Source organism: Chionomys nivalis, chromosome 11 (assembly GCF_950005125.1).
Source record: "Chionomys nivalis chromosome 11, mChiNiv1.1, whole genome shotgun sequence".
Classification (NCBI taxonomy): domain Eukaryota; kingdom Metazoa; phylum Chordata; class Mammalia; order Rodentia; family Cricetidae; genus Chionomys; species Chionomys nivalis.
The window spans coordinates 1,341,506-1,362,290 of record NC_080096.1 but is presented as its reverse complement, the minus strand read 5'-3'; the positions used below and the strand labels follow the sequence as shown (position 1 = coordinate 1,362,290).

At 56.4% G+C, this 20,785-nt stretch overlaps 1 protein-coding gene across 1 annotated transcript in view; it reads right to left on the bottom strand.

Annotated features, from left to right (window-relative positions):
• The window catches only part of Plch2 (phospholipase C eta 2), a 35,420-nt gene extending 17,152 nt beyond the window's left edge, over positions 1 to 18,268 (bottom strand). The window contains exons 1-8 of the mRNA XM_057784249.1: positions 18,071 to 18,268; positions 8,413 to 8,559; positions 6,159 to 6,421; positions 5,871 to 5,999; positions 2,779 to 2,949; positions 1,066 to 1,159; positions 496 to 699; positions 147 to 267 (exon numbers count right to left, since the gene is read on the bottom strand). Of these exons, the coding sequence (XP_057640232.1) occupies positions 147 to 267; positions 496 to 699; positions 1,066 to 1,159; positions 2,779 to 2,949; positions 5,871 to 5,999; positions 6,159 to 6,421; positions 8,413 to 8,559; positions 18,071 to 18,113 (1,172 nt within the window). The 5' untranslated portion in view covers positions 18,114 to 18,268. The remainder of the gene's footprint in view (positions 1 to 146; positions 268 to 495; positions 700 to 1,065; positions 1,160 to 2,778; positions 2,950 to 5,870; positions 6,000 to 6,158; positions 6,422 to 8,412; positions 8,560 to 18,070) is intronic.
• Positions 18,269 to 20,785: the final 2,517 nt, after the last annotated feature.

The following is a 20,785-nucleotide window of genomic DNA, read 5'->3' as shown; positions in this document are numbered from 1 at the left end:
CAGAGAATAATCTCTAAACAAAACCTGCCAGTTGGATATTACAGTCACAGCCCATGGGGAAACGCAGGGAAGGAAAGAGACCCAGACCCTGGATGCCCTCCCCCGCCTACCACAGGAGCCGGCCCCCAGAAGCCCTGGCCACTCACTCGTTCTTGATGAAGGCATATTTGTTGATGGTTTCGATGACATCTTTAAAAAGGATCTTGGAGGTCAGAGTGTAGCCATGGTGCACGATGGGCTCCCCGTCAGGCCCGTCCCAGCAGTCCACTGTGGGCAAGCAGAGCCTGGTTAGCCCAAGGGGCTTGACTGTGTGAGCCTAGGGACTCCAACCATGGTGTGTTAGGGGGCGGGGGTCTGCTCTCTCAGTGATAAGAGAAGGAACCCTGCCAGAGGCCCCCATGGCTCCTCAAGTCCAGCCCATTTTCCAAAGGAGGTGCCATCTGCAGCCAGGACTGGTCCTCCATGCTGGAGGGTGCAGAGTCCAGGAGTGCTTACCCTCCACACAGCGGCAGCCGGCCTGCAGGACCCAGGCATACATATCTACCCGAGACTGGGACATGAGCTGGTCCCCCACGAGGTAGGTGTTGTGGGATGAGGTGATGAAGTAGTGGCTCAGGGGCTGTGTCATGTCTTGGTGCACTCCGTGGTGCTCGGGGTTGAAGATGTCACCCGCGGGGCTCCTGGTGTAGTTGGTGAAGCCTGCAGTGGAGCACGGGAGTATGGCACAGTGTAGTTCTGTCACTGGGCTCAGCTCGGAACTACCTGCCCCACAGGTGTGCAGCTGCCCCAAGAGTTTCCCATCATCCCCCAGAACAGCTAACTCACCACCAATTCCCAGCACCCCTACTCATCACCAATGCCCGGCACCCCCCACTCACCACCAATGTCCAGCACCCCCCACTCTCCATCAACGCCCGGCACCCCCCATTCCCCATCAACGCCTGGCACCCCCACTCACCATCCATGCCCGGCACCCCCTACTCTCCATCAACGCCTGGCACCCCCCACTCACCACTAATGTCTGGCACCCCCCATTCACCATCGACCCTGGCACCCCCCACTCACCGTCAATGCCAAGCACCCCCTTGCTCTTATTTTCCGGGCAAGGCTCAAATTGTTCAATGATATTCTGACAGCTCTCAAGGGTCACACCGTTCATCTAGGCCAGAGCAGAGGCAGGGCTGTTTAGTCACAGCATGGGCCACCTCCAGGCAGCTCCCCCTTCCTCCTGCCACCATCACCATTTCTTGCCCTTTCTCTGATCACTGCATGGATACGGACCGCAGCAAGGATGGCTCGAGGGAGGGTTGGAGGCACTGATTACCAGAAGGTCTGTGCCACATTACCTGGAACTCGGCAGCCAGCGGACTACGGGTCACATGGATTTGGGGTTACTCTCTGGTTGAGGGGGAAAATACGGCTGCCATAGGGTGGGATCCAGCCATGACATTAAGGGGGGAAAGCCTGAAGGCGGGGTGGTACCCCAAAGGGTGAACTGTCAACAGGAAAAGAAGTCTCCATGAGCTGTCTTGTCTGATAGGCTGTGGGGACAGCTGTGGAGGAGACTGTCTTCATGTTAATTGCCGTGGGAGACCCATCTTAATTGTGGGTGGGACCATCCCCTGGGAAAGGTGCCTTGGACTGTGTAATACGAAGAATGCAGGCTGGGCACACAGACACGTGCACTCACTGTGGAAACCGTGCTGCCCTGCTTGCTCAAGCTGCTGACTCTGACTTACTTCCCTGCCACCGTGGACTATAACTTGGAATTGTAAGCCAAATAATTCCTTTTCCCTTTAAATTATTTTTGTCAGGATGTTTTATCACGGCTACAGGAAAGAAAGGAAGACACTTGGGTTTGGAGCAACCTTGTGGAGTGAAGTAGGCCATGGTAGTGGGGAGGGGGCAATCCTGGGCAGAGCCAGGAACCAAACCTCAAACCCCAAGCTCATGGCTGCTGTTCACCTACCTAGTCCCCTCCTTGCTGTAGTCGGACATGGTCAGTCACTGTAAGGGGGGTTCTGGGCATGAAATTGTGCAAAACTGAGGACCTTGAGCAAGTCCCAGCCGGTACCCACGCCCCAAGGCAAGCCCTCCTCCTAAGAAATGATCCAGGAAGACCCTTGACCTCAAGGTGCCACTAGAGGGAGCCACAAGCTACTGTACTTTCCATGGAAGTGCTCTCTGTATGCTTGGCCTCCTTGTCCCTGCAGTCACCGCGTCCGTGCCCAATTCTAAGGTGGGAGGGGCGGGCTCTGAGGCTGTAGAAGTGAATGGTCCAGGCAGCAGGGCAGAGCTTAGGGGCACCTGACTTTTCTGTTGCTTCCCTGTTGGCGGACTGACTTCCTGGGGCCAAGGGTATTTATGTGTTTGCTGAAGGGACAGGTAGTTGCCACATCTGGAGTCGGGGAGGACGCATGTCTAGACAGGCACGGAGAAGGGTGGTTCTCAAAGGCCAGGCCATGGAACCCTGGCCCATGAAACGCCAAGGGCAGGTGTGACCCTCTGGAGGCTTCGGGTGGAGACCCAATGCCAGAATGGAGCTGACCAGGGGACCCCTCGTCTGTGAGGAAAACTGTAAGCTTCTTCACTTGCATGGCAATATCAAAGGCTCAGTCCTATTCGGCTATGAATCTCTGAACACGTGATGGCAGAAACTAAGGCTGAAGTTGAAGCCACACCCTCCGGCCACACCCACCAGCCACACCCGCCGGTCACACCCACCGGTCACACCCACCGGCCACGCCCGCCGGCCACACAGCTTAGGCCAGGCCTCACCTTCTGCTCCACTTCCAGAAAGCGCTGCAGGTCGGAGGCGTCCAAATGGTCCTTATGGTTGCTGTAGGCCAGCATGAGCAGATAGAGGTCTCGGCGAGTGGACATCATCTTGTAGAAGGCACAGAACTCCTCAAAACCTAGTGTCCCCTGATGGTCGTCTGTGTCCGCCTCCTGCAACACCCGACTTCAGATCACCACCCGAGCTTCCTACTCCTGGTCTCCAGCCCAGCTTCCCTTCCTCGGCCGCTACCCAGGGCACCCCTCCAACGGCTCCCTTTCCCTCCTCCCACCAGAAAAAGCACGGATGGGTGCCACCCCACTCATCCGCCGTGCAGTGCAAGGCCAACCTGTAACCAAACCCCACTGTCACCCAAGCTGTGGACACCAACACCCTGCCTTGTGAGTGAAGGCTTTCACCGGAATGTCTTCCACTCTGGGCTCTGTGCCTACCCCTGCAGCTACAGTTGGCCACCCGCCCTCTGACGGAGGACCCAGCAGTGTCCTGGCTCGGGTATTAATAGTAGAGAAGTGCTTTTGGTCACTGTCTTCCTTTTGTTGAAAAAAAGAGGGGGGTTCACAAGATACCCCCAGGAAACATTCCACGGGGGGCCCAAGGAAGCATGACTTCTTCCCAACTTTCATAGGCATAAGAAGCATCTGCCAAGGGTGCCAATCCCTAGGACACTGACGTTTGAGGCATGCATCCCCCGGGCCCAGGCTAGGGGAAGATTCAGAAAATAAGGATGCCAGGGATTGAAGTGGACTTAACAGGGTCCCCAGGAGCTCAGGATTGGCCCAAGAAGAGGCTACTTGAGTTCTAAAGACTGGGCTTTAGCTCTGCGAGGACCTGTGGGTGGACACTTCCTGTAGGGAGTTTACCCCAAGGGGACCATGGCTCAGTGCCGGGGACAGTGCCCAGTACAGGACTGGGGTGGCCTGAATGGCTCAGAACCACCAGAGTTGCCAGGATCCCAGTCACAGCTTATCCAAGGTTCGGTTCTCATCCTCCAGTGACCATGGACCCTAAAGTCGGGTTCTATCCTGGGACTTGTCATCGCAGATCTGGGCATATAGATGCCAGTCAGCAGCTGTCTGCAGACACTGGCTGACTCCTTGGGCCTCTGTAGAAGTCCTAGATATGTCCTCTGTGGCATGGCAAATGGGCGTCACCAAATCTGCCACACCACAGTTGTAGGGCCTCATGGAGGCTCTGCACTTTTGGGCACTCATATTAACCCAGTGGCTTCTTTTCCCCTGGCCATCCATGGACTGAAGAGGGTTCCCTAGGAAAGACGGGAGGAACCCAGTCTGGTACTGACTGTTTAACCCAAGTGGAGCCCTGGCAGCATGGAAAGGAAGCCACTAAAATCACCTCTTGCCAAGCCTCTTCTGGGTTGAGCCCTGGTTAGCCCAAAGAGACTCCTGGGCCTTTAAACCTGAGGACCAGTACACTGACCCTCATTCCCATCTTATTTTAGACTTAATGAAATTATGTCACAGCCACTGCATCCAGTTCACAGGCCTCTGCTCTGACTAAACAGATCCAGACTACCATAACACTGATTATCAGAGTGACCTGAGCCTTGCGGAGGGCATCATTCCCATTGTGGGGTTCCAAGTGCCTATGGAGGCTACCATGAGGTGCTTGGCCTAACGAGACTCTGCGTGGGTAGGGAGGTTGGGATCTCTGTGGCTGGTTGACCACCACAGATAAAGGCTACTGAGTCTGATCTCTGTGGCTGGCTGACCACCACAGATAAAGGCTACTGAGTCTGAGCTGTGTGAGCTGATGTACAAGGCCCATGTCTCGGGGGCAAGAACCCCACAACTTCCTTTCCATCCCACCCACACACCCCAGCTGTTTGCCTCTCTGCTCATGGTCCTTCGTCTCTGTCCTATAGGCAATTTGGAGGAGGTAGGTCTGAGATCACCCAGACAGACCCTGGGAACTAATCAGCACCCAGAGGCCTGACCTCTCACAATGGGCTGGGAAGCACAGACTCCGGAGTGATTCTACATGGAGTACCTCCAACCAAGGCCTCCAATAGCACACAACCTACCCAGGGTGTTTTCCCCCCTCTTTCCTCTCAGGGCGCTCTGAGCCCTGAATCCTGTTCTAGGTGTTGCCTGGTCCTTAGTACATCCTCACCCTGAGAAAAGCCCTGAGCCCAGAGCTGTCCTGGAAGGGTTAAGAACGGCTCAGTGCAGGCAGAAGAGAATGGGAATTGCTCCCATCAGATACAGGCTGTCTGCTAGGGCCCGCTGCTCAGCTGATTGACCCAACAGGGGCCTTCAGAGGGGCAGCGGACACTCCTGCGGTCCTCAGTGGGCAGTCGAGAGTGTCCTGCTAGCTGCCCGTCATTCACACAGAGACCCCGCTAGTTGCTGTCATTACTGCAGCTGAGCATGGCCGCCTGTCTAGCATGAGTGCACACGCAGGAATCTTTGAGGGCCAGATACAGCAGAGCTGTCAGGTCAAGAGCGTGTGTGTGTGTGTGTATGTGTGTGCGTATATGTGTGTATTCACACATATGTGTGTGTGTACACGTACGTGCGCGCGTGCCTGCTTGTGTGTGCATGTGTGTCTGCACATGTGTGCATGTTAGGGACAGGTCTAGTATCCATGCTTACAGAAACCCCTTTCCAGGCTGCAGCAGCAAGAAAACAAGGTCAAAGATCTGGGTTTGCTGGCTCAGCCCATTCCTGCCCCAAACCAGGACTTGCCAACGTAAGAGTTTCTCTCCCATGGAGGTTCCCAAAAGACAGAACTAATTACAGACAATAAAGGCTGTGCGTGGCTGAAGGATGCATTTTCATAACTCCTAACATCAGGGTGGTTACCGAGAGCTGCTGCTTACCAGTTCAGCTCTTTGCTGGACCATGTATGTCTTTAAGGCTGGGGACCATAGGAGACCAACAAATGGAGTGTGGCTGCATTTGGGTGTCTCCTCTAAGCGCGTGGTCTTCCTAGGGACAGCCTATGCACAGTGCTCAGTGTCCTGCCCACAGTCAGCAGGGCAGCACCGGGCACAGACTGCCCACCCTGAGAGGACCTCCCACAGCGGCCTCAAGCCTGGACACTCGGCACTCACCTTGAACATCTGTTTCACCCTCTGCCGGGGCAGGTTCACGTTGAGTTTGTGGAGCAGCTGCAGAACCTCACCGATGCTCAGGCTGCCGTCCCCGTTCTTGTCAGCCTCGTCAAAAGTCTGCTTCAGCCACTTTGGGGCTGAGTTAGGGGCCAACACAGTCCACGGGCCTGGCCTTACTTGTTCCGCCCTCCAGCTTAGGAGGCAAGAGTCCCCAGCCCAAGCACCCCTTCTGGTCTTCCCTTCCTACCCAGCTGGACAACGGAGTCTGCTCCTGGAGTCTATCCCCACCCCTGGAGCCCAAGGATATTGGTCCCTGGTGCGCTGGCGACGGGCTAGGCTGTCCTCATCACTGATGCCAGCCATGAGGTAGCGAAGGCCGGTGACCCAGGTACGTGCCTCTTCGCCACTGGGCGAGACCAAGTCCAGTGACTCACGGTGACTGCCGTGGTAGATGCTGAAGCAGCAGTTGGGGTCGAAACTGCTGTCCGGGTAGCGCTGGAAGATCTCAGACTGCCGTCCCTCGCTCACCTCCTGGATGGAGTCGATGGAGACTGTGGGCAAGTGGGGGGATACAATGTTACCAGTGACCCAAGTGTCCCCCTACCCCTTAGGTACACCATGAGCTAAGCAGATTGCATCTTTGCCCTCAATAACTGACACCCTAATTCAACATCTCCTCACTAAGCCCATCCTCAGAGGGGCCCTTCTGCTCCTCTACCCTTCAGAAGGGAAAGTTCAGTATGCTTGGCTGACCCCCCTCGTCCTGTTCTGTTGACCACAGTCTCCTTTCCCCTTTAGTGAGAACACACACACGCCCACACACACATACACACGTACACACATGCACACACACGCATGCGCACACACATACTCAGGTACACACACACACACTCAGGTACACACACAATGCTCACACATGTAGGCACACAAGCACACATGCATGCACACACACACTCAGGTGCACACGTGCACACACACACACACACACACACACACGCCTCCAACTGGCAGTCCAAGCACCTGGCTCTTCCAGGACTGAGTTTTCTGGAGAGGCAACGGTGGGACCATCGGGAACAACTCACTCCACCATCAAACCCTAGCCAGCTCATCTGTCCATCCTGAAAAGCATTTGCACCAGGTATGGCCAGATCCTGCAGCTGCCTCAGTAACAAGTCTAGCATTGCAGGTGAGAAGCCAGGTGTAGCAGGGAGCTGCAGCTCACAGATGTGCTAGGTTGCAGGAGTATTGGCTTGCCCGGGTTAGGTTCCACAAGGTCTCTTTTTGCTGGCCTCAGCATCCCAGCTCCAAGGAATCTCCTCTCAGTTCAATCTCTGGAGTAGATGAGCTCAGGTGATACTTTTATAATCTGTCCCTATGTCTTAGGTAGGACCCCCTGACAGACGGATATGCAGCCCACAGGTGGCCAGGGTCCCCTTCTAGAAACCAGCAAGCCCCCACTCTGCCTCTGTCCTTTCTCAAGTTCTCTGGCATGAGTGTGGCAGTCAGAACAGCACCCTATTCCTCTGCACCCACTGGGCCTCCAGGGGTGGGGAGGATTGAAGGCCCTTGAACAAATCCCTATTCCTTAGTCTATTCTTCCAGTTAGGGGCTTCCCTGGGGGAGGGGCTTCCCTGGGGGAGGGGCTCCCTGGCCTATCAAGGCTCAGTTGCTGGGAAATGAACCTTTTGCTCCTTGTCAGGGTTTCCCCTGGATGCTCAGATTCCAGGAAAACTTCTGGGCTTGGCACTCCCGGCCAGGCATCAGGCTCGCTCTGCCTGCACGGCCGTGGGGTAGCTCCACCGCTCTCAGGCCCAAGGCAGAACCAGTCTACACCAGCTCCTGGGGCCAGCAGAAGTCACTCAGCCCAGGATGACTTCACCATGGGGCTCTTTCTCACATGGGCCCTCCGGGACCCTGGTAGAATGACCGTCTCCTGGGACTCCACAGTGGTATCCTTGGTAAATGCTGAGCTGAAGCCTTCCCTGGCATACCTGGGTACCGCTCCTGTTAAAGCCAGGGGATCTCAGGAATTCACTTCTCACAGCCTGTGAGATTCTGGTGTCTCTCCCTGATCCTAGACTTCCCAAAGTATCCTCTGTGTACTCCAGTTCCGACTTCCCGTGAGCTGAGCAATTCAAATGACTCCCGGAAACCACAGCCGGTGCCCTGACCCGTGCTGCCTAAGTTAGCCTGGGCGTCCACCCTGCCCTCGGTGTACCGGACTGTGTGGGCTTCTGTGGTTTCAGGACAATCTCCTCCCCTGGGCTGGCCTGACAGCCCTTTGCCTCTCACTGACCTCAGCGTGTAACATCCGGGCCCCATGGAGTCCCAGAGCCTTGCCAGGGCACAGCTGCCCAGGGACCATATGACCTGTTCCTATTCCTTATTCCAGAGTGCACTGCAGAAGCCCTAGACCACCGAAGCCTAGAGACGACCAGCGCACCATCTCAGCGGGGTCTTAGCCCACTTGGGAGCCTCCCCTGCCCTGTGCTCCCAGGCTCAGGCCCACCCAGCCCCTCCCCTGGGCTGTTTGTTCACTCACTCTTGGCCTTCTCATTCTTGCGCGAGGGCCGCCAGCGGAGGCAGGAGCGGTGCTCATCCAGGTAGTAGAAGCGGACCAGGCCCTTGGAACTGCCACGGAGCTTCACCATCTGCGTCCCCTCCTGCATGGCAGTCATGCATCGCTCCACTAGACACAGACGGACACACGACAGAGACAGACAGACAGACAGACAGAAGCCATGAGAGCTCTGGTAATTTCACCTTTCTCCAAAGGGCCCTGTGTGCCTGTGTGGCCTTGTCTAAGCATCAGACAGCATGGTTACCGCCCCTTCTCTGATGTCCTGGGCTACTTGAGGTGGGTTGAGACACCAGGGAGGACATTCAGCAACGCACAACCAGTCCCAGAAACCACTAAGACCCTAAGTGGCCTTCACTGAGACTGCCAAGCCGAGTCCAGGAACAGAGACCAGGCCAATTCCCAAATGCATTGTGCATGGAGCTCCCGTACTCGGCACAGGTGGGTCTAGGCACCATGCACCATGCACCAAGCCTGGCTCCTACTCCCAGACATGAGCCACCCTGAGAGCTTGCTGCCCCTTCTTGTGGTATCATTGGGAATATCACCTGTCTCATGGGCAGCAATGTCAGAGAGATGCCCTATAGGAAGGCACAAAACTGGGAGGCTGAGGTGCTGGGTGTAAATCCACAACTTGCTCTTTCCTAGAGCCACCTGCCTCCCTTGTCCACTCAGCCTCCTATCCCTGGGAAAGGTCCACACGTTCCAGAGTCCAGGCCAGGGCCAAGCCTTCTTCCTCAGGCTACATACCTATCTATACACAGGAGGCTCAGGACCAGAGGGCACTGCATCTCACAAGTGCCTACAATGAGGCATCCCCAGGTGGGTGGAGCAGAAAACCATGGGTAGTGCCAGTCCAGGGGGGACTTTCTGGAGGAAGCTATTATTGACCAAAAGCAGAAGGGAATTGTAGGCATGGGTGAGCACTCAAGGTAGATAGGACTCTCTAGGGGAAAAAACTAATTTAAGCACACAGGTATGGCTTCCGGGTACACTTGAGGCAGGGTTTGGGGACAGGGACAAATCCCTGATGCTACTCATAGTGATCCAGACAAAGGCAATTGAATGTGCACCCTCCATTCTTGGAGCTAGGAGTGGTGAATCTAACATTCTTGAACAGGGCGTCTGTGACTTCCTGAGATGCCCTGGACCTTCCCACTGACCACCCAGCAGCCCTCTTCCTTCTGTTCAATGCCACATGGTCCAGGGGCTTCTGACACCGTCTAGAGGCCATGGTATGTATACCTGCATGCCTCAGTAACTAGACTGAAGGTATCACTGCCCCATAAAACTCCAAGGAGCCCCCCCCCCACCAGAAAGAGTTCCGAAGCACATACAGCCGGGGCTCTCGCTCCAGTTCTGCCTGGCTCCCTCCCCACTTGACCTCCCTCCAAGCTCTGCTAAGGATGCAGAGGGAGATGCAAGGGAGTGGGAGGTCTGTGTGAGGCAGGAGAGAACCCAGGCCTTTTGAAAACCCTAGGAAGCTATGCACCCTGTGGTCCCACAGGGCTTGGCCAGTCCCCAGGAGGGACCCGCTCTGTGCCCTTTCTTACCTAAGAGGTTGAGCTGCCATTGCGGTGACACCACCACGCTCCCTCCAACCCAGAGGAGCGCCTCTGCCAGGTAGGCCACAGCTCCCGTGGTCCAACTGGCAGCAGATGGCTGATGATCAGGCATATCCCAGTGATAGCTGGAGGCTTGCTCCCCAAGGCCAGAAAGGGCCCTTGGTGACAGGCCCACCCGAGGCGGCGGCTGGTACAGGGACTCCTCGGGGCTCCCCTTTTCTCCTCTACCTCTTCCTCCTTGGAGCCCACTGGGGTCCCCCCTGGGCTGTTTGCAGGTTCCACTGGCATTGACCCAGCTACAACCTGCAGTGCTGGCTGGTCCCCAGGCCAGCCCACCCATGCTCTACAATTCACAGGTCTGTTTGGAGATGAATCCCGGGGTGGGGGAGCAGCCAAGCCTCACCCTGTCATCCTTGGCCAATCCCCACAGTAATCCTGCTGGATCCAGCCCAGCTGACCAAAGGATTGAGGCCAGGAGCATGCCCAGCTGCCAGTTCAGAGAGGGCTGCCCCATGTCTGAGCGACCAGACTTGTGTTTAAGGCTGAGGCAGGGTAACAGGTGAGGCAAGGGACCCTCGTAGGACACAAAATTGTGGCTACAAGACCTGGCGTGAAGGTCTCTGTGAGACCTCCCCTAGGAGGGGCTGTCCATCCATAGGTTTGCTTCCGAAAGTCTGCCCATAGTAGGTATCCAGGTCTGGTATCTGCTTGGTTTTTATTTCTTGTTTTGGTTTTTCTTTTCTTTTCTGAGACAGAGTTTCACTGTGCAGCCCTGGTGTCCTGGAACTTGCCCTGTAGACCAGGTCGGCCTCAAACTCACAGAGGTGCTGGGATTAAAGGTGTGTACCACCATGCCAGCCAGGGCTGGTATCTGAGTCTCTGATTCAAGCTCTCACTTCCTCCTGTCTGAAATTCTTGCACATATAGGGACCTCCAAGTGGACCCCTGCAGTGTGGCCAAGAACCCAGCCCCCTCTGGCTGGAGGCCAGAACTAAGCCAGGGCAGGGCTACTTGCCTAGCACCTTGTGACCCAAAGGAACTTGACCCAGGGCAGAGGGGACATCTTTCCACTTTGACCTCCAGCATGAAGAGAAGAACGTAGGTTCCCTGAGCCCGGGCAGGTTCCACTCCAAAGCTCAGCCTTCCCTTGCCCCCACCAGGCCTCTCCTGGTGTCCACCAGAAGCGGAGCTATGGAGGTACCCGTTACCCAGGGTTCATTCCCACTGTATTCTGCACCCAAGGCTGGGCATATCTGGGCAGCCAGACCCCACATGACAGTCCCAGGACCCAGAGCGGACCTGTCCACCTATCAGGACACTGACCATAGAGCTGAAGCCACCACTCCACACCAGCCATAAGCAACCTTAAGAGGCAGCCAACTACCCACGTGCTGTATTCAATTCTGCATCCCATTCCCCGGGCAACCAGAAGTGAGGAGACAATAGGAATATTGACTTCATTGCCTCCGAGTCATGGGCACCTCAACTTCCTCCCTAACCTGCTGGGGTACTCCACATTCCCACAGCCAAAGCACCCCACTTCAAAAAGCACCTTGAATGCTCTTGACCCTGGCTGTCTTGCTCATGTGTCCTGGGCCACAGGAAGCCCAGCCACAGGGAATCAGGACCCACTGGGCCAGGTCCAGTGTAATCAACTCACAGACAAACCCAGGACCCAATTAGGAGCCTTGGCCAGAGGCCTTGCCTCATTTGCTGGATGGAGGTCGACAGGCGGCCTGCCCTTTCTGCCACAGATTAGATTAGGGAGCCATTTACTGCTAGAACAGGAAGGAGCACAGCCCTAGCAGCTCCCCTCCCCTGGGAGACAGGACACAGGAGGCTCTGACAGCATGGTCCTCTGTGTAAGCAAAGCCCAGGATCCCCAATGAGTAGTGGAATGAAAGCTGAGGTAAAGGGAAGAACTAAGAGTCAGGAAAGCCATGGGGGTGCTAAGGCTGGGCAAGATGGGGCACAGGCTCCGAGTGCCCCAGGGTCACATGATTCTCCACCCTGGATGGCAGCTGTGCTACCTCCCTCCTGCCTGCTGCCCACATCCCAGCCCCACTCAGTGCTCACAGCCCACTGTATGCCAGGATGTCTAGAGTTCCTGTCCTCTCTAGCTACCCTGCCTCTAGACACACCTGATCTTCCCCAAACTAGCCCAGACTAGGGCCATTCATGCTCCCCAAATCTTGCCAGAACTGGATACCTTTGTCTTCTCCCCCTCCACTTGTCGCTAATCACTCGTCCCCCACCATCAGCCGGAGAAGGTGCCTAGGCAGGGGCTGTAGGGAGGACACAGATCCAGGGGTACCAGCAGCCCCAGCGGAGGATGTAGATCACTGAACCCGGACTCTCTGACCCTCCTAGTGGCCTCAGGCCATAATCCTCCACTGCTGAGGCGGGCAGAGGCCCAGCTAATCCGCCCTCACACAGGGTTCTGCTAGTAAGGCCTCTCCCACTGTCCTGGGGACCAAGGTGACCCTACCCACCGCCAATACTGCAAAAGACAGGTGGAAGTGTCACTGTGGCCACCGAGTAACCCAGTGCCCTAGCTGAGGAAGACTGTGGAGGACAGCTACCAGGGGCAGACTGTCCCTAGTGCACTGGACTGGGGTCAGGCAGCAAGAGGCACCCAGGTTACTGGCCACACAGGGCTCAAACCCATCAACAGCTGGCCTGAACTTGACCACCTGGCCACCCCAGCCAGGTAGGAAGCTAAGACATACCCCTCCACCTCGGCACAGAAAGAAGGACAGCCATTCCAAGAAGAACTAAAGGCAATGGAGTAGGAGGAGTACCCTGCCCCCTTCCAATGCCACCAGGACCCCACATTCACCCAGAGCTACCCAGCAGCCCCTAGTCATGCTTAGGACCAGGTCCAGGGACGGGTAAAACTCCCATCTGCCCCTGGGGGGTGACTAAGGCTACCTTCAGAGGTCAGAGATAGTAAGCTCCCCATATTAAGGTCACAGAGGGACTCTGAGACCCCAGACTATCTTTCACAGTTGAGCTGTGCTCGGTCACCCCTGCTGTCCTTCATGGTCAGGCCCTGGAGCTCTCCCTGCTCCCCCAGAAGTTCTAGGGACCCTCAGGAGAGAAGAATTTGCAGTTTCCAGAAGTTTAAGGCAGCCACCATGGACCTCACTCTGGCGGCTCAGGAAGGTGTTGCAGTGTGACCTCTATAACTTGCTGCCGTGTACCAGCCTTACAAAGACTCGAGTGTGAGAGGAGCAGGTGCATTTGGTTGCCTACTAAAAGAGACACACTTGCCCCAACCACCCATCTCCAGGACAGGTAGGCAGGACAGTAACATCTCTGTCCTAACTTCACCTGACCTACACTGACCTACACAATTCCTCCACAGAATGCTACCTGCCCCCGAGGGTCTCCTCTCTGCTCTGTCCCAGCATCACCCAGTACCCAATAAGCAAGAGACAGGATGGATGAGGGAGACCAAGAAGAGCCAAGGTCACACAGTCTGCTCTGGGAGCTGTGGGCAACTATACCACCCAGACCATGCCCATACTAGTGGTCCCTAACTCGGGTATCCTCATCACCTATGTGACTCAGTCCCCCACCACAGCCCTGGCTCCTCCTGCCTGGAGCCCACAGATACCAGCAGCTGCTGAAAGAAGGAGCCCATGCTGGCCAGTGCCCGGCCCACTGGTGCAATCTTACTTCTGTGAGGGAGATCGATCTTGTCCTAACACAGTGGGCAACGCAGGTTGATGGCTGCTGTGAACAAGACAGCAGCAGCCATTCAACAGACTCGCCTCTCCCCGGGGAAAGCTGGAAAATCAATTTACTCTCCCAATAAACCAACATATCATGTACACACGCCTTGCCAGACATGCATACATACACGGTGGCACCTCTGGGTACCGTGACCCTCATCCCACCAGCATGCCAGGACTTGCGTGTGTTCCCTGGTGAGTGGGGCTCCACAGGTCAGCAGCATGGGGCATGAGGGAGCAAAGCTCCTGACCCAGCCCTTTCCCTGCAGCCTCGAGCCTCATCAGGCACCTCCCAACCTTCAGGTCATCCCGGCTAACACTTAGATGGTGCCTGGGGTGGAGTGAAGGGAGGAAGGGAGGAGGAAGCCGTCCTGCCCCAGCCCCACAGTACCCACCGGGATAAGCCCGGCCCCTGGCCCTGTGCCACTCAGGAGGGAGGGACAGGCCCACACACATATGGCCAAGCTTATTTAAACGTCTGAGAACAGCAACGCAACCCCCCGCACGTCTGGGCGCCTCCTCCCCAACTATTTTTACTGTATCAGGGAGTGTGAGCCGGCTTGTTCCTGCCCTCCCTGGCCAGACCCAAGGGGCTGTGCTAGCTTCAGGAGGCACCTGAGCCGAGACAGGGCCTGAGGAATCCCTCGGTAGCAGTAGAAACAATAGCCACCACCCAGCCCGGGGCCGTCTGACCAGGCCTGAGGCTGCCCTGGGCACAGAACAGCAGGCCTGCTCTGCTGGGTGGATGTGCCCTTTTCTTCGAGCAGTGTGTGCACCATGGCATGCCGCTCCAGCTTCCAGCAGGAGGAGGCAAGTTCTGTCAGGGGCAGGGAGGGGTGAGCCTGACCCATCGCACCGCCTAACTGAGCAGTGGGCAGGGCCAGAGGAGGACTGAGACAGGCCACCAGACCTCCTTCTGATGCCTGGGGCGGCCAAGGATATGAGTAGCCTGCAGGGTAGAAACAGGCTCTCCATGCCCCAGTCATCATGCTAACTCATTTGCCCACCCACAAGCTGACCTAAGCTGCCACCGTTCCTGCAGCTCAGGGACCTGGCCTTGCACAGCAAAGACCGGGCAGCAGTCTGGCCCATCCTTAGCTGGTGGTGCCAGCTTCAGGATCTAGCCCCGACCCAGTCCAGCCCGCTCACCCTAGCCCAAGAGGAGTGACGGTGAACCCAAGTTCAAAGCTGTCGCATTGCGTGCGAAGGCATTGGAGGTCAAGAGCTCAACTGCAGCCACAGTAGCAGCAGCAGACGGGGCATTCTCAAAGATCAGCAGCGTCCACACTCCCCAAGGCCTCCACTTAGAGAAGTCCCCACATGTTCAGGTCTAAACCGGGTCTCTCCAAGCCTGCCTCCAAGTATGCCTGCAATGGCCATGGGGGTCTGGCGCCTTTAGCCCACAGAGGTTCCAGCTTCTGGCCTTCCTCTATCTCTAGCAGAGCTCCAAGGTCACAGTCAGGGTCGCTCTAGAGCAGAACTGGTACCCTTCCGACCCTCTCACTATCCCTGGCTATCGCTAGCTGGTGGCATGTAGCAGCTCAGCTCACAGGAGTGACTTCAATTACATTCGACAGCCCTGCTAGGGAAAGGACTCTATTAATATCCCATTTCACAGCTTTCTGCTCCCCCAGGTGGCCCTCATTCCTGTGTCCCTGGGGGTTCCTGTCTTTGCCAAGAGTCACTCACTTCCCTGAGGCCACAGCTGCCCTCTCTTCCTCCAGCAGGGCCTGGTCAGCAGCCATGCTGGGCTCCTGAAGGTGGACAGGTTCTGACCCCAAGCCACTACCCAGGACACCCTTGGAGGAGTGAGCTGTCATGGGAAGCAGGTTGTAACCATCTGTGTGGAGTCCCTTTGGGAAAACCATCAGATCCGGGTAGGGATCTCTCTCAAGAGTGTAAGTCCTAACAAGAAGAGCCAATCCTGCCCTGCTGCTCACCCTGGAGCCCAGACCAAGCCAGGAGGAATGGCAACAGCTGAAACCGGGTGGGTAGCCTCTGGGTATGGTCAAGCAGGGATCAGAGACAGCAGGAAATGAGATCTGAGCCCCTGAATAAGTGACCAGCACTGGGCAACAAGAGCCACCTTGAGGCTAGAGAGCACTGGGCCCTCCATGGGGCCAGAACTGGCCAGTGAGCCTCAGGAGAGAGCACGTTTCTTCACGCTGAGCTGGCTCGCCAAGTTTGACTTTTTACAGTGTCGGTGTCTCCTGAAGTTGAAGACACCTGTCTGGACATTTACCCTGCCTGGACATTTACCCTGCTGGACATCTACCTGCAGATGCTCTGTTCCCACCTTGCTCCTGGAGTCTGAGCAGGCTGAGGACCTCCTCCATGGACTGATTGGCCAGTTGCATCCAAGTCAGGGCTCCGCCCTGATGCCTGAAGGCTTCCTTTTTGGGGCGTTCTGGAAGGGATCTCGAGGCTGTCCCTTGAGCTATCCCAGCAGCTTACCTCAGTAATCTGTGGCTATCCACCACAGCTCAGGAATGTCACCTAGCTGGCAAAAGGCTCCTATGCCCAGAAATCAAAGAAAACGCCAAGTCCTAGGGCTGGTGCCCACCTCCCCACCCTGCTCCTCCTCTCCCCACACAGGAAGTCTGTCCAGCCAGCCATGAGCCCACGTACTCTGTGCTGAAAGCAAACTCCCAGGAATAAGCAGGCTCACTCATCCTGTTACTCAGTCCTCACAGCTCTCCTCCACCCAACTCTCTCCGTGGTGGAGCCACAAGTTCTGGCCCAGGAGGAGCCCCTGTACCCACACCTGCCCAGGGCAGTGCCAGGAGCCAGGGAGCCTTCGTCATCGGTTCATTAGTGGTGCAGATGGAGGGCCAGGCTCAGGACAGCAGCCAATCTGCTCCGTCCTCAGCTGCACATTGAAACTGCAAGGACTCCGCTGCCGTACGTCTCTCCTGAGGTCGCCAGAAGATGGAAGTGGGCTTGGAGTCCTCCAGCCACCACCCATCTTCTCCTAAGGCCAAGGCCCTTCCTCAGGCAGCTGAAAACCCCATGCATGTCCAGTCCCTTGGACCCTGGCACCTAAGGCTACATGGCAGCGTCCATTCCCTGCCCCTTCAATGAGCAGCTGTCCTAAGTCCAGTAACCGCAGGGTAGAGACTCCATGGGCACTCTGCAGGCCAGCCAGGTTTTCTCAGGTCAGCTAACCCCAGCATTACGCTAGGACAGGGACTGTGATCAGGAAGGGGCATATCCAAACGCTGTGCCGTTGGGACCTCAGTACCCTGACAACACTGGCCATGCTGTCCCCAACTCACAAAAAGCATCTTAAGCAGAGAGAATAGGAGGGTCAGAGAAAAGGAACAGGCTGGAGCAACCACACAGACCAGGTGTGGTGGAACACCGCAGACAGTTTTTGAATACCTACAAGTTGCTCTATGAGGTGGCCCTGCACCTTCCCTTCCCCTCCCTGCAGGTTCAGGGAGGGTCGTCAGTGGGAAGTCACACACCCCTTTAAACTCCCCTGCCCCTCTTCAACATCCACATCAGTCAGGAGCAGAACAAGTCTACTCCCAGATCAACCACCCAAACCAATCCAGACGGCGTAGCCCATTCCCCTTGGAACTCCGGGCCTTGATCAGGAAGTTCTTCCTGCTGTCTGACTCAGATCACTTTGATGCAGCCATAGCCTTGGATCTCTTTCACTCTTAGTCTCTCCCACCCTGACCCCAAACCAAGCTTTGTGTTGGGGCTGAGACCCTGCTGAGGAGAAGCCCTTTCCCACCCCCACTAAAGATGCCTCCTCACACCCAACCCCCTTTGTTCCACTCCTGTGGGCAGCCTGGAAGACTCGTGCACCCCTGCTGGTCCGTGCTGTTTGCCTAGGGCAATGCCAGTTCCCTAGACAGGGAAAGTGGGACAGATCCAAGCAAGGGAGTTGAGCTCTAGAGAACCTCGGGCCGCTGGGAGGGAAGGCGGTGGTTCTGTCCATGGTGCTGACTAGATCTCAAGGCGTTTGCCCCTCTCCCCCAGCCCACAGCCGCTGACAGCTCCGGACAATCCCTCCTCCGGACATCCCCTCCGTTGGACTGGAAATCGGGGGACAGTGGCTGCGGGGCAGGCGCACCTCGTCCTGCACAGTGGAACCTCAGTACCCTCACAGGTAGCATCTACTAGCAAGATGCCAAAATGGGGGTAGTTGGGGTGCTGCACTGTATAGCAGCTGACAGGGAATGGGGTCACCAGGCTTGTCCCCCCAGAGACCCTAAGAGGGGGACCGAGCATAGCATAGCCCTTGCTCTGGGGTCTGAGCTGAGCCAAGAGTCATGAGCCTCTTCCAGACACCCTCCTACCTGTCCTTACCTTGGTCCTGGCTAAGCCCACCGGTGGACCCAGGCTCTTCCATGGCCCGCAGGCACCAGCCCCACTGTTACCGGCACGGCCCGAGGGGGCCGGGACCCTGTGCTGGTCCCCAGTGTCCCCAGAGTTGTAGCCTGATCCAAGGCGCCCCACGCACAGCGCCCATACCGGTTCAAAGCCCGCTGTAGCTAGCTGCCACTGCTGCTTACTAGCAAAGGAAAAGAGGGGAGGGGAGGGGCGGGATGAGGCCTCACCGCCACTGGGACCGCCCCTCCCACGGGAGCCCCGCCTGCCCTTAACTCTTGGATGTCCGGCTCCTGGCCTGCCACGGCTGCTATTCAGGGGCATCAGTTTGAATCAAGGAGGGAGTTTCAGATGGGCACCAAGCCAGCATTGCTCAGGGGCCAGAAGAGGAGGTAGTGCTGGCAGCTTGAGACCCCCACAGTGGCAAGACCACTCACCATGCCCACCTTTCTCTCCAAGCTGGTCCCTCCTACCAGAGGGGCAGTTATACACCCTCAAGGAACAGAAGAATCTGTTTGGCAGTTTCTGGTGACCACGGAGTCCTTTTGACCACCACACACTAGACTTTGTGGCTAGACCTTCCAAATTTGCTGAAGTGTCTTCCCATCAGCTTCCCTGGCTGGAAGGATCCAGGCTTGGAGAGGCTCAGCCCAAGGGCTAGTTCTGTAAAAGCCCCACCCTGTGTCCACCCAGGTTTCCTCCGCCTGACTCCACGTGCCCATTGTTAAGTGCTTTCTGCTTGGCTGCACAGGTTTATGTGGTCTGGGGGGAGGGGGGCGGGAATGACTGTTGGCATGGTAGGCAATGCCCCCTGTGTACACCTGCCCTGGGTTATGCAGGGTTCAGGGTAAGGGGCATGGTCTGTCCAGCCTGGGTTCGCCTCTCTGGGATCTGCCAGATCTATGCATAGTATCTGGGCAAAGCTCCGTCCTCCAGACTGCTCACTCCAGCTCAGGGGAGGTGGTGAAAAGTATGACTTCTGCCCCCCCCCCCCCGCCAGCATCTGGTGGGGCTTTAAACTCGCACCTCAGAGGGACAGTCAGTGGGGATCCAGAAGAACAGATAAACAAGGGTCCACCTATGGGCTCTCTGAACTGCCACCTCCAAGGTGTGACAGCCTCCTGCCATGCAGGGCACCAGGTGTGAAGGGGGAGGAGAGCCTCTGTGGGTACTACCAGCTGGGTTCTGCCAGGAAAGGCCCTTGGCCCTGCTGCCTGGCACCCTTAAAGGAACAGCCTCTCTTCTTCGCTGTTTCTGTGCTCTGGCATTTATTTATTTATTTATTTATTTATTTATTTATTTATTTATTTATTTATTTTATCAGAGTCGCTCTGTCCTGGGCTATAGGATCTGCCCCTCTGGGTAGATACTCTGTCTCTCATTGGCACACAGCCTAGGTACGACTCCAGGATCTATGTGCATCCCACTGAAAGATCCGAGCAAGAAAGGTACCCTCCCTCTGGGGATGCATTGGCTGATGAGGTCATTCTGGAGCACAGGTGGGTTCCGGGACAGGAAGAAGGAGCACAGTCTCATGGGGGCACCAGAGGCCAGGAGACCACAGCGGGGGAGAAATCCCAGGAAGGCGCCCACAGCTGAGGTTTATGTGTTTCCTCCAGGAACTAGCAGCCCCCTCAGAAAAAAAGGAAAAAGAAAAGAAACTGAGGCAGGGAGAGAGAAGAAAAAACAAGAGGCGGGGGGCGGGGGGGGGGAGAGATGCTCCCATGAGTCAGGCAGGTGACAAGGTCCCTGGAGAGCGAGCCAGAGTGGGGCTGCCTTCTCCCTGATGGACAAAAGGCCCCTGAGCCTCCCTGAAGAAGTTGGGTGAAACCTAAGTTCACTTTGCAATGAATAATCCATCGCACAGTCGGCTCCACCCCCTCCCCTGGTGAAGCCAGGAGATGAATCCAGCACCAGGGCCGCGATTAAAAACGGCTATTAAAGCCCACCAGGCACATGTTAATTCGCTCGGATGATGATCTCTTTTTCTCTGGGTGTTTTGGCAGAATTCTGCTCTGAAAGCGTTTGGCCTTGCTGGTCACGTGCAGGGAGACTCCCTGGGAAAGAAAGAGCCTGTGACCTTAAAGGGGTTAGGAGGCTGAAGAAGTTTAGTCTTCTCCTTTGAAGAAAGACCGACAGACAGACAGGGGCACGGTACACAACCGGGGGCTCCTGCTGTGGCAATGTTCCTCCAGCGTGAGCTCCACCCGTTCAGATAAGGGGGGGACTTCCATGTGCCCGCAGGCCAGAAGGTTCTGCCAGACCTGAGCTCCTCTGTAAGGGGACTCTGCTCCCTGGGGACCGGTTCTCACCTTCCGGATCTAAGTGCCTTCCCCTTGCTTTTATCTTTAGTGGCACTGTCAGAGACAGGCAAGAGGATGATACACCCTGAGAGAGACCTTTAGAAGAACAGAACCTCTTCCTTCTCCTCAGAGTTTCATGAAAACACCACACGTGTGTTCACACATACCCCCGGTCTGCCCCTTGTTCATGGCTAACACCACACGTGTGTGTGTGTATGTTCACACATACCCCCCGGTCTGCCCCTTGTTCATGGCTAACACCACACGTGTGTGTGTGTGTGTGTTCACACATACCCCCTGGTCTGCCCCTTGTTCATGGCTATGTGCTGAGAGCTCATCAGGCCTAGCTGTGTTACACACACCTTACAGGGTCACCCTAGGCATCAAAGGG